Source organism: Crocuta crocuta, unplaced genomic scaffold (assembly GCF_008692635.1).
Source record: "Crocuta crocuta isolate KB4526 unplaced genomic scaffold, BGI_CrCroc_1.0 scaffold121, whole genome shotgun sequence".
In the NCBI taxonomy this organism is placed as follows: Eukaryota; Metazoa; Chordata; class Mammalia; order Carnivora; family Hyaenidae; genus Crocuta; species Crocuta crocuta.
In genome coordinates this window covers 4,121,182-4,134,116 of record NW_027528608.1, presented here as the reverse complement: position 1 = coordinate 4,134,116, position 12,935 = coordinate 4,121,182, and the positions used below count along the sequence as shown (strand labels likewise).

Genomic DNA, 12,935 nt, shown 5'->3' with positions numbered 1-12,935 from the left:
CCCAGGTATGCCTTGTGTCCCAGTCTTATTGGCTGGCTGGAACAGTTTAATGCAAATTCAGTGTGCATATTAGTGTGGGGAAATCGGAGCTGGGGACGGCTTCCTGAGCTGGGGACCTGAAGAACGCTGACACATGGGCCCCTTCGCCGTGGGGCCCGTTCCTGAGGTAAGGATGCGGTGTGGCCCTGTGGCTGGTCTGGAAGCCCCTGGGTACCGTTGGGTCAGGTGTGGCCTGCACCCTGGGTGGCAGCAAAGGTGAGGGTCTCGGATGGTTCCAGAGCCACCCATCCCCCCACACCCACCCAGCCCTCCTCCGGGCAGCCCTGCCCCCCAGGGGCCCTTCTTCAGTTGCTATGGTGTCGCCACTCTTGCATCCATCTCTGGAGCAGGGGCCAGGGGTCTCCCAAGCCCCACTCTGCGGGCCCCTGGGCCACGGGGAGCACGCGGCACATCCAGCTAAGAACTGAGCACCATATGAAGAAGCGTTGGTCCCTGTCGGCCTCTCTGGCTTGTGCAGTTAGTTACTTCCGTCTTAAATAGTGTAGAAAAATAAGCCATCTGTGACGCAAGGAGGCCCGGCGGAGTCCGCCACGCGTGGAGAAGGATGAACGGCTCCTCTGGAGCGGGCCAGGAGGCCGCTGCCGACCCTGCCTCGCGGAAGGCTGTGCTGGGCCGGGGAGGCACAGTGCCCCCAGAAGCGTCCCCACCGCAGCATCTTTGGGTCACATCAACGGTCCTTCCGCGGGCGTGCCTCTGGCGTCCCACGTTCTGTTGCCGGGCTCCCTGGGGCTCCCTGGGCTGGCTTTGGACCCTCCAGCCCCACCCTCAGTCTCCTGCCCACCGCTAAGCAGGCACAGGCAGAGCTCCCCAGTGCCGTTTCCAGGGCCCTGGGGGGGACCCCCAGGGCCACACGGCCTCAGGTGGGCACTGAGGCAGGGCCTAGTCCAGGGGCTCCTGCTTTATCCGGACCGCAGTAGGGGTGGGCTGCGGCCGCCGTTCCTCCCGGCAAAGCACATACTCGCTGAACTGGGAGGAATCTACGCCGCCCCCACAGGATGCGGCCACGCTGAAGCCCCTCTGGAACAGCCTCTCCAGGACCTGCCGGGGGAAGAAAGAAGTGGTCAGCAACACCCCGCTGCAGGAGCCGGCCTGGCCTGGCCAGGACAAGCTATGCTCTCCTGACAGAGACGGCCAGGCGAGCATCCACAGGAGGGACAGGGGCAGCCAGACCCCGGGTCCCCTTGAGTGACCAGACCTGGGAGGCTGCCCCACCCTGCCACTCGCAGGGGTCCTCGGACTCCATCGGAGGCAGAGAGAGTCTTTGGGTCCCTTCGCTTCTCCAGGATGCACTGCCCCCTCTCTCTGGGGGCGTGGTCCCAGCCCCCTCCCCCACCTCACTGAGGCCCCACTCAATAGAGACCCTGCCCTTGGCCTCTGGGCAGCCACCTGCTTCCCCGAGCTGTGAGTCCCAGATGGTGTGAGGCCTGGGGGCTCATCAGCTCAAGGGAACTCGGGGTGGGGAGAAGGAGGAGCCCTCTTGGTGCCTTGAGTCTCTACAAGCCTCCATGTCCACAAGCCTCTATGAGGGTGGGGTCTTGTCACTGTGTCTGAGGCCTGTGTCCCACAGGTAGTAAGAGCTGACAGACTGTGGAATGTGTGCATGGTGGGGGAGGACGGGCCTTTCCCCCACAGTGCCCACTCTGCCCGAAGCCTAAAACAGGAGTCTGCTCTTAGGGCTGGAAGAGCTGGTGCAGAATAGGCCCCATGCATGTGAGACCCGGAACTGCCCTGTGCCGCCATCTGGGTCAGCAGGGTGCAGGAGGGGGGCTCCGGGCCACCTCCACTCAGCCCATCTGACCTGCCACTCCTACGGCCTGGGTTTAATGTGAAGCTAAAGGAAGACTCTGGGTGTCAAATGAAGCACACTTTGTTGAAAATACTCTGGGCCATTTTTATAGAACATCCTTTTGGAAAAAAAAAAAAAAGCACAGATCAATTTTTTTAAGTCCATCCCCCAGGCGCCATCATTTAATTATGAGCGGGACATAAATTATGCATCGACACATTGTTGCCTTTTCTGTGAGATGGCACAGAGGGCTTCACCATTTCATGGACCGCGCCTCCCTCCGCCCAGCCCTGCTGCCGGAGGGCTGTGGAGAGGCAGGGGTGAGGCGGGCGGGGCGGGCGCAAAGCGCTCACCTGCACGGAGTTGAGCCGGCAGTAGCCGTTGAGCGGGAAGCGGATGACGTGCGTGGGGTCCTGGTTCCAGCCAGCGTTGACGGAGTTGCACATGACGTCCCCAGTCTCGGGGAAAACCTCCTCGATGAGGGCCTTCTCGCCACTGAGCGCGATCCGCTCACCCAAGTCCGGTGTGACCCGCACCACCAGGCAGTCGCAGGCGCGGCTGCGGCGCCGCTGCTCCTGCTCCTGCTGCCAGCGCTCCAGCTCGCGCACCATGGGCTGCAGCTGGTAGTACCGCGCCTCCTCGTAGAGCAGGCTGAAGTCCTGTGGGCATGCGCAGAGGGGGTGGTGGCGGGTGGGGGCCGCTCTTTCCAAGGCCAGCTCCCCTCCGAGTCGCGGCCCTGCCCCAAGCAATTTCGTGTGGACTGGGATGCTTGTACCCATTGTACAGATGGGGGAAACGAGGCTCAGGTGAATGTGTGCAGGCACAGGGGTCTGGCCCTGACCGAAAAGCAGCAGTTGGTGTCCACCTTTGCCAGATACCTTGCACTCTTCCATGTGGCCCCTAGCCCCTGGAGCAGAGGGAGGCTTCTGGAAAGACCGGAGGGCTGGACTAGTGGAGCCTGAGGCTGTGCCTATGCCTGAGGACCTGCTGCCTTCTGAGAATCCCAGAGAAGTGAGGCTGGGCTGGGCACAGGGCACCCTCGTCTGCCCGGAAGGAGCTCACAGCCCAGCAGGGAGGCAGAGCCCACCTCCCTGGGTTGGATTTCCTGCATGCTGTCTCCCAGCCCTGAGGTCTCTGATCATCAGTTACTGACCTCAGAGCCTCAGTTTCCTTGTCTATAAAACAGACATAAAGACTTGGCTCAGAGAAGGGGGGAGGGCCAAAGGGCAACAAAATGCGCCAGGCACCGGGCCCACCCTGCTCTAGCAGGCAGGTGAGGAGGTGTCTGGGAGTGGGCAGCCCAGCTCATGCTGTGTCCCCCAACACATGTGCACCCATATCTGATGCCCCAGCCCTGAACAGCTCAGGACCCATGACTCGGGCCAGTCACTGGGACTCAGCTCAAGGCTGAGCTGGGAGGCCCAACCCCCAAAGCAGGGCCCATCCTGCAGGCCCTAAGTCCCTTCCTTCCTGCTGCTTGCCCCAGCCTCTGGAACCAGTCTGAGGGAAGCCCAATTTCGAGCCCCTACCCGGTCCTGTCGTCTGTCAGGAACCCATCCTGTCCCCCTCCACAGGGGTTCCCCAGGGTGCCGTCCTGGGCATCCACTCTTATCCACACCAGAGGTTTTAAATGGTATCAGCACACATTTTTCTTGATGGCCCAGAACTTCTCCACCAGATGCCACATCACCAGTTCCATGCAGGAGTGAGGTGGACACTCCCTCCAGCCTGGCTTACCCCTGGGCCTCCACGCATCCCCCCAGGCCGCGAGCCAACGACCAGGAGGCAGCCTCAGGAATGCCCCCACCCCCGCGGATTCATACCGCAGCGCTCTATGGCCGAGTCCTAATGTAAATCTAATCTGCCCCTTGCCTCCATCTTTGCTGCCTCCAACCTGGACCAAGGCCTTCAGGAAATCTCCTTTGGCTTCCTGCTCCGTCCGGCCCCTCACCCTCCATCATCTCCACACAGCAGCTATCTTTCTGATCTGCAGATCTGACTGTCATTCGCTGCTTACATCCCTGCCTCCGCGTTCAGGGTAAAATGCCAGCCACATGGCGAGCTGGCCACCAAGATCCTATTCAAACAGCAGCCTCTTTTCCCGGCCCCGTTCCTACAGCCCCATGCTGACACCTTCTCTCTGCCTCTGGACGGTACCACGTTTCTCGCCAGCCTACCCGCTCACCAAGACCCTCACAGCTGTTTGCCCCTGCTCCTCCTTCACCACCCAGAGCGTCCTTCCCTCTCACCCCCCTGGGGCCAGGCTCTCCATGCTTCCCCTTTACCACANAGGGAATTCAAGCATTTTGTTGTTGTTCAACATCTGTCTTCTCACTAGATTGTAAGTGCGATGGGGACCCATATCTGCCCCAAATTTCACTGTATCTTCGGCCTGACTTTGGTTGTTGGGACCCAGCCTCAGTTGGATGGACAACAAAACAGCCCCAGGGCCATTGGTCCTCTAGGTATAGGAGGGAAGGAGGGAGGGAGGGAAGAAGGAAGGAAGGAAGGGAGGGAGGGACATTTGCTGTTTCGAGCCAGGCCTAAACGTCCTTCCTCTGGGATCCCGGAGCTACGGAGGGGCCCAGCACTGAGGTGGACCCCCGGAGCCAGGTCGGCTGCCCTGGACAGGCTCACTCCAAAAGGGGGTAACCTTTTGTTTAAAAGGTACTGGGTTTGCATCAGGCTTTCCCCTGTAAATTGCCGACAAGGAGCAGGCGTGGGAACCTCTAAGCCCCATATCTCTGGCGCACGACTGTCCTTTAACACAGCAAACGAGACAGGGTAAGCGCCGATGCTTAATTGTTGTTACACCCTGATAAATAAGCTAAAAACGTGAGAAAACAAAATTAGTTTAGAAAAACTGATTTAGCCCTCGGCTCCATTGTTTAACTTTTTATGGTTGCCATGACGACCATGGGTCCATTTATGAAGTCACAGCGTCCCCTGTGTAATGCCACCGCACAGGCAGCGCTGGGGAGCTGCCGGCTGCAGACTTACCTTGAAGTCATCCGGGAGCAGCAGTTTTGACGTCCGCAGGAAGCTCAGGACGTAGCGGAAAATCTCCCCATCCCGGTCGATGAAATAATGTTGCTTTAAACTGTCCAGGACGATGGGCTCAGTGCCATTGAAGAGGCGGCTTATTCTGGGAGACAGAGAGGTGGGACGTCTGACGGAAGGGCCCGTCCACCTGCCCTGCCCCCAGCCCTTAGGGTCCGTCCTGCCGGAAGGGCCAGGGGCCTCACGTGGGTCACTCTGGGGCTGCGCCAACCTGTGACAGATGTGCGCATACACCAAGGGCGGCCAGGCCACAGTCCGACGGGACACTGGCACATGTCGTATACTCAGCCTACACTCACAAGCCACAACCAGAGAGAGACGCACCTGGCTGCAGGCACCCGCCTGCGGATGTATGGAAGGCCTGGAAAACTACAGTGACTCAAAGACACGGCCTCCTTGCCCCATGCATACCAAGCCTTGACAGACAGACCCACCTGGAAAACTCCCACTGACCATCAGCCACCCCAGCCCACAGCCGCACACCCAGCCAACACGTGTAAGCCAGGCAAGATGGTCTTGGGTCCCGCACGTCCACCGCGCCCAACCCCCACGGATGAGCATCAGGTGGGACACACCTGGGCAGGAGATGCAGGCTCACATGGTCCCCTCCCTTGCAACACACAAATCACACGCAGACCCAGACACACCCAGGCACAGGACACGCCAGCCAACAAGAACCAAGCAGAGACACAGCCACGTACCCTGGACAAACTCACAGGCAAACCATGCACTCACACGGGAGACCCTGGGGGAGAAAGGGAGGCAGGCAGGAGGGACAGCAAGTGCCACATCACACATACGCTCAACAGTGTGCCGTGTTTGCACACGCTGCGGGGTAAACCGTCTACACGCACCACAGTCTACACATATGCACGCCCTCCGGAGTACCCACACGCATGCAGACGCAGGTCCCAGCCCAGCACCCTGTCCTCTGAAGGGCAGTGGGTTCTGAGAGAAACACAGGACCTGCAGGATGCTCGTGGGGAGCCCCCGATGCCTGTCCCCATCCACTCCAAGGAGGACCCCTGTGGCCTCTCCGGTGCCCAGGGCAACAAGCCCCATCTGGCTAATTCCCCCAGGCCCAGCTGTGGACAGTTAGGAGCCCCCAGAAGGGGTGGGGACAACCAAGAGGTTGACTCAGGAGCAGGTGGGTGGTTGGCCGGGTCCCCTCAGTGACGGCACCCCCAGACAGCCTTCAGCACGCAGGGCTCCACACCAGCAAACCCTGCCAAGGTGGCGGCTTGCGGGTACAGCCCGGGAGAAAGGTGGCCTGGTCTGGGACTGAGGCCTTCTAGCCCAGCCTGCATGAGCTGGTGCCTAAGCCTCCTGCCTCACCACCCCTACCAGCAAGCACCCTCCGGGGCCACTCCCCTGCCCACCAACAGCTCAGTCCTCTGTCCACTCCAAGTCACTGCTCCACTGTGTGCCAGGGCACGTGAGCTGGGCAGAAGCTGGGGGGCTCGGGTCCTCAGAGCCTCTCTCAGAGCTTCCCATCGATACTGTCCCCCACTCCGGTAGCCTGGCACACTCAAGGGCCCACTCTGCTGCGGAGTAGCCCTGCAGTCAACCGCTCTCACTCTGGGCGCATGGCCCAGCCCCTTCCCAGTGGGGCTGTAGAAAGGGCAAGGCTGCCTCATGCACGGGCGTGAGCAGCTCAGAGCCTATGCTAAGGCGTGGAGAGGCCCCAGCCTATGGCACCCAGGACTGCGGTCACCCAGACACGACTCATCTCAGGACTCCTAAGGCCACGGAGCCCTCTCACCTCCCCAGGCCTGGGGGACACAGCCCCTGCTGGAAAGCCTTACGGGCTTCATGGCCTGTTCCAGCTGCCAAAGTCCCCAAGACCAGACGTCCACAGAGCTCGGGCATTCCACTCTCAGAATGAGGGCCACCCAGCACCCCAGAGATGAATGGGACTAAGCAACACTGCCCGTCCCACGGGCAGTCCTCAGCAGCAAACAGCCGAGGGCCCAGACATGGCAGCAGCCACATGCACAGGCAAGCCGGCAAGCCCACAGCCTCAGTCCCCCTGTGGAACTTTCTCCACTGCTCCTGGCTGAGGTCAGACCTGCTGTGTGGCAAGCAACGTTTGAGGCTAGGCTCTGCCGCAGCTCTCCCTGATGCCAGGGCTGGCTGGGTTCTAGGTGGTCCCGTTGGTCCACAGCTAGAAGATTCTCAATCCACCTTACTTTAAGACTGGTTCTAGACCTTTCCATCAGTGTCTCTCCAAAGGACAAAGGCCCTTCACGCCCTCAGGGTCTGAGGCTACCAAGGATGTGAGCAGTTTGAGGGCAGGTTAGGACAATTGCCACAAAAGGACACGCCCCACCACCCCCCATCCCCGCCATCGCCTACAGGGTTTCGGGAGCCAGCTCCTCCTTTGGGCCACCCTCTGAGAGAGGCTACAGGGTTTGGGGATGCCTCTGACCCCAAACGACGGAGGTCTTTTGTTGAAGCTTTGGCTCCAATTTCCTGGATGTTTCAGTGGAAGGTTTTATTAGTAATTTGCTGCTTCCCACGGCCAGCATGGACACCGGCTCAGGACAGTGATGGCAGCAGCTCACGGATGTCCCACAGGGATGAGTGAGGTAGCAGCTCAGGGAGTTCATTTCCAGCCCTGGGCAGCCGTGCTCTGCTCTCTATGGGCGAGGGCTCATGGCTGTCCCTGGGCCACCCGGTGGCAGCACTTGCTCCCGGGCGAGCCAAGAACCAGAAGCCCGGGCACAGTCCTGTGGGCACAGGGTCCCGAGGGTGTGGGGTGCCAGCCCCCTGGTCTCACAGCACCGCCCAAGATGGGACTTTCCTGATACCCAGATTCCCCCCGGGTGACCTTAGCAGTCTTACTTCTCCATCCCTTGGTGACTCATGCATCAGTGCCACCAGGTGAGGGATTGATCTCGGTTTCCGGGATTGGTGAAGAAACATTTTTTTAATTTTAATGATTCACTGAAAGAAGGATGAGAGAGATCTGAGGGGCTCCTGACAGCACAGCAGCCCCACCCACTTCCCAGGCCCGGCCTGACCCAATGTCCCCTGACTGTCCTATAGGTCACGCCACCCGTTGGCCTCCAGCTGAAGCTTCAGGCCCAGGGAGCAGCCCTGCCCTGATCCAGAAGCCATCCAGGCAAGAACAAGAGATTCATCTCAGAGCCCCAGCCCTGGGGAAAGCCTGCAGGCCGCTGTCCCCTCCAGGCACATCCAGCCACTGAGGGTCCCACATGCCAGATCACTGGGCCACATGGCCTCCGCTCCCCGGTGAGGGGGCCTGCCCCACCGCAGAGCAGGATGCTGGGCAAGGATGAGCTGCACTGTGGGTACAGGAGGGGGGGCCACCCCTTATCCTCGCTGCTCCCAGGCAGCAGCCTGAGGACATGAACGAGGCAGCCACTCCCCTTAGGCCCAAGCCATGATGGCTCTGGAAAGGCAAGTGTCTGATTTTCAAGAAACACTCTTCAGAGAGGTTGTGGGCAAGGGTTTTATGAATTTCACTCACAAACGTCGTCAACCGATTAAGGGATGATCTATCTCAAGCAACTCGGGAATGCCGCAGAAGGCAAAATTGAAATTAAATAAGCAGAATCCATCTCCCATCCTAGACAGAGCAAGCAAGCTCGCAGGCCACCACTGCCAGTGTGGCCTCATGGCTGCGGCCCCCACAAGGCCCCAAGTTCACAAGTGCCTGCCCCAGGCCTCAGCCTCTGCTGGGCAGAGGGAATGAAGTCTCAACGGCCATCTGTACCCCAGACTCCCCGAATTCTGACCTGGACTCTCTATCCACCTCCGGCATCTGCTCCTAGAGGGAGCACTCCTGCCCCGATGGAGGGCTCCGCCCCAGCCTGCACCAAGCTGCCACGCGCTACGAATCCGCCATGCCGAGCCAGCACGCCAGCGCGGAAGCGGAATGACAAGAAAGCTTCCCAGAGATGATCCCTTGGTGTCTGGGGGATTAATTAACTCCTCTTGTTTTTTTTTTAAATGTATAAAACAAGGGCGATGCCCCGCAGCCCTGGCCTCCTGCTGCTCAGCCCTCGACGGTAGCCGCCTCGCTGCGCCAGGAGCAAGCAGCCGTGGGCTCTGCGAGCAGCACGTTGCATCCATCATCTCCAGGCGACGCTCGGAGACCCAGCCCAATCTCCAAATGAGCCCTGCTGCTTTGCCAACGGGAAACTGGGTCCCTGGGATGGACATGCCCAAGTGGCGGGAGCAGGGCAGCTGGCAGTGCCCGGCACCTCCCACAATAGGCCCAGGAGCTCCAGGAGCTGGGAGGAGAGCAAGGTGCACTGTTGGGAGGCTCCTGGTCAGACACACGTCATCTGCTAACATGGGTATGAGGCTCCTGCTTATTCCTGCCCCGGGTATCCCTGAGCATCCTGGAATTCCTAGCTACCCCCTGCAACTCTCCCTACCTACCCCCCTTCCCCCCAAGCCCAAGGGAGTTGGCTGCTACCCCTGAGGGTCTAGCAGTGGCCACTCAAACACACAAAGATGGGAAATTGCAGCCCCACCGGTCCCTCCCCTTGCGTCCTTAACCAAGGGTTAGAGCAGGAAATGGGATGAAACGCTTCTCTTCGACAGGGTCCCGAGGAGTATGCAGCATGGCTCACAAATGATCCTTTGCAAAGGCCAGGCCTGAGGCTCACTCAAGGGGACCCTGAAGGTACCCGAGATTCCCCCAGCCAGCTGCTGGCCACTTTCAGGTGGGGCTGGCCCTGAATAGGGGACTCCTGCCGGCGGGTCAGGAGCTCCATCAGGCATGTTCGATGCCACCAGCATAGAGTCACAAGTACCTGTAGAAAGCATCTTTCAAGAGGTAGACTCGGCCTCCCAAACTCTAGTTCCCCAGGTCCAGGAGAGGCGGGCCCTGGAGAGGCTGCATGTTGGCTGGCAGAGGAGACAGAGCCCCCTGGCAGCGGGCTGCAGAGGATGGCACTAACCACCGTGCGCTTGGTGCTCCAAGGGGCTTGGCTCTTACCTGGAGTCAGGGTACTTGGTGAGCGTGGCCAGGCTGCTGGTGTACATGTGGCCACCCACATCGATGTGCACGGGCGCGTTGGACTTGGTGAGCTGGGCTGGCAGTGGGATCCCCTGGGCGGCCAGGGGAGACACGGGCGACCGGGTAAGAGACAACCGGGACATGCTTCCTCCCTCCTGGAGATGGAAACAAGGCGAAAACAAGAGTTTCTCCACGACAGGACTGCACACTCCCTTTTATTGCCAATGTGATCACAGATCTAATCAGATCACTTCTGCCTGTGCCTGATCACATATTCAGCTGACAAATTATGGCCACCACTGTAATTAAGTGTATTTGCATCATTTTCTTCAGAGTACCAGAGGGAAAAAGAAAGATGCTTATTAGCAATAAGAAATCAAGAAAAAAAATTTTCAAGGTGTCAGCCTCCAGGGGCATAAAACAAACTGCAAAATTCTAATTAAAGGTCGCGGGCTTATGTGTTAGATGTGAAATATCCCCTGACAAACGAATCACCAATTTGTGAATTGGGATTCAGGGGTTTTTGCAAGTTTGTCTCAGTAACGAGACACCTCTAAATTAGTGACTTCCTCAGCACCTAAGGCGTTGAGTTTTATACATGTAGTAAATTTCACATCAAATTAAGAGCATTTTTGTTTCAAAAAATACATAATCGTACAGCCAGTCAACAGCCAGCTCTTGACTGTGGCGGCGGGGAGAAAGGGCGGCGGGTGAGCAGGCGGGCGCTGGGGATAAGCGCAGAGAGGGGGGCCCCGGCCGCTGCCCCAGCCCACCCTGCTGGCTCTCACCGCAGTGCCGGCGCTGCCGTGGGCGTGAAGCGAGGACCCGCTCGGCCGCTCCTTGCGGTGAGGCATCTAGGCTTCCATCGCTGCCCAGAGTATCTGTGGGAAGCACCGACAAAACCACAGGGCATTTACTCCTCAGGAGTCGTGGGCGCTGGGTCGCCCGGAGTCAAAGACGCCTGGCTTCTTCCTTTCTGCATATGCTCTCTGGGACCCCACACCACACAGCCCTCTCCAGATTCCACCCGCCACTACCCTATCCCCACGCTCCAAAGCCGTAGCAGCTTACACACACACATACACACACACACACACACACACACACGTGTTTTCTGGGCAGCCCCATGTCTGCTAATTCGGCTAATGACAGTGCTGAAACATATGCTCACCATTATTGCCCCAAAATGTTTCAGAACAAATCTGATTTTCCTGGTATTTTGGTTCAGAGCCATGTTACCAAGCGTGTCTCCTCTTGCATCAGCAGAGAGCCCTGGGGACCACAGCTCAGGGAGGATCCCCCAGCCTCCCGAGCCCAGGACCCTGAACACCGGCTCCACAGGGTTAGGAGGCAGTGTGTGAAAGGCCAGACACAGAGAAGCCTCTTGAGGCAGAAGCCAGGGCACAGGGAAGAGTGAAAGTCACTTAGGAAGCCACCTCTCCCCTAGGGCACCTAAGAGAGGAAACTTATCTTTGTCTGCCTGGCCTCCACCTCTGCAGTTTCAACCCAGACCCCCAGAATGGTCTTGTCTGTGCCTAATGTATTCCAGACCCCCTCAGGATCATACCCCCCAAGGCACTAGAGAGCTGGCCAGAAGGAAACAGACAGCAGTCAGCAAATGGACCCTCTGTTCTGCTCCTCTCCACTCACAAGCGACATTCTTCTGTGCCAGACCACCTGAAATAAGACTGTCCCTCGTCACTAGAAGCCGCCCCAGGACACTGCAGAAGGGGGGGAGAGGTCTATGCAGCCCCCTGCACTGACTTGAGCCTGTCTCACGGGGCACAGTGAACCCCCTCCCACACACCTAACACACACGCTGGCTCCCACAAGCCTAACCTGGACTTCTCTCTCGCAGGTTTGACTTTGTGCCTTGAAATCCAAACATCCAATTTTAAAACGTGGACCGAGGTCCAATGAGCATCAATACTGCAAATTTAAGTGAGCTTACTGTCTCCTAGGATCTGTTCTGCCCTCAGTGTCCAGGCACGTTCCCTGACACGAAACTGGGGTGGGGTGGGGGTGCTACTAAACAGGGATGTTTAATTTATACTCTCACTGGGGGGGCTACTCAGGGTCTGTGGCTTTTGGCATTCCTGCCTTCTGGCCAGCTCAGAAAAGAAAGGCAGGTCACTTATCTCAAGGAAGTTCTGAGAAACCAAAACAGACCTCAGGATGGGTTATCCTGAGGCTCTGCTGGGGGAGGAGTCACAAGGAGAGCCACACGGAGGATAAAGTGTGCTGGAAGGGATTCCCGTGGAAATTCTATCACGGCGGACTGCGCAATGTTTTCCCAACTACGAGGACACTACTCAAGTGACATTTAACACCAAGTACCCATCACAAAAGCTGCTCAACCCTGTTCTCATCCAGCCTCTTCTCCATCACAAGCACAACCTGAGGTCCACCCGCAAACCAAAAAACTCACCATTGGAAGCCCCAGGCTTTACGCCTCCACGCGAACCTCCAGGGCTGCCTCGGGCGAACGCATCTGTGCTGGACAACGACCCTTTCCCCGACACCACTGCTGAGGTCGGAAGCACAAAAGTGGGTGCAGTAAGAGACGCAAGTTCATTCCTTCAACACCACCGGCAGACCCACGACCCAGCCCCAGCGCGCCCCGGCCCTCCTGAGGCTCGCCCAAACCGCCTGTTGCAGGGGCCTCCGCGCTGGAGCGTGCTCCAGGGCCTGTGGGTCTCCAAACTGGCTAGGTGTTGACCCGCTTCCCTGAGCTGCGGTGGGAGCCCCGGGTCCCGCGCCTGCCCGCCGCCGCCGCCGCCGAGCCCCGCCCGCCCGAGCGGAGGGAAGCGAGCAGAATGCCACGCTCATTTACACACAAAATGATTTTGTGTCCCATTGTGTTCGCAGTTGTTCAGCTCTCTGGGGGTGATTAAACTGGCTGAGCTGCGGCAGCTTGAGACGATTTCACTAAATCGCTTCTTCGTGAAGTCGCTTCTTTGCTAAGCTGTTATTTTAACCATAAAAGGTAAACAGAAGGCGCCTCGCGAGCTCCCTTCAGCTCTGCGCCCTGGGCGC

The 12,935-nt window shown here is 58.8% G+C and overlaps 1 protein-coding gene and 1 long non-coding RNA gene across 3 annotated transcripts in view; one reads left to right on the top strand and one right to left on the bottom strand.

Annotated features, from left to right (window-relative positions):
- Nucleotides 1-228: 228 nt before the first annotated feature.
- Nucleotides 229-12,935, bottom strand: part of KCTD15 (potassium channel tetramerization domain containing 15) — a 17,477-nt gene continuing 4,770 nt past the window's right edge. The window contains exons 2-7 of one of the 2 annotated variants that reach the window (XM_077754656.1): nucleotides 12,328-12,423; nucleotides 10,688-10,780; nucleotides 9,879-10,054; nucleotides 4,847-4,991; nucleotides 2,200-2,505; nucleotides 229-1,098 (exon numbers count right to left, since the gene is read on the bottom strand). In XM_077754656.1, the coding sequence (XP_077610782.1) occupies nucleotides 940-1,098; nucleotides 2,200-2,505; nucleotides 4,847-4,991; nucleotides 9,879-10,054; nucleotides 10,688-10,753 (852 nt within the window). In that variant the 5' untranslated portion in view covers nucleotides 10,754-10,780; nucleotides 12,328-12,423 and the 3' untranslated portion in view covers nucleotides 229-939. Of the gene's footprint in view, nucleotides 1,099-2,199; nucleotides 2,506-4,846; nucleotides 4,992-9,878; nucleotides 10,055-10,687; nucleotides 10,781-12,327; nucleotides 12,449-12,935 lie in introns of those variants that run through there. The other variant, XM_077754655.1, reaches the window with a different exon arrangement.
- On the top strand, nucleotides 4,989-8,909 carry LOC144223864 (uncharacterized). Its single transcript, XR_013332850.1, has 2 exons — nucleotides 4,989-5,470; nucleotides 7,955-8,909. It is a non-coding gene; the product is annotated as an uncharacterized LOC144223864 (long non-coding RNA).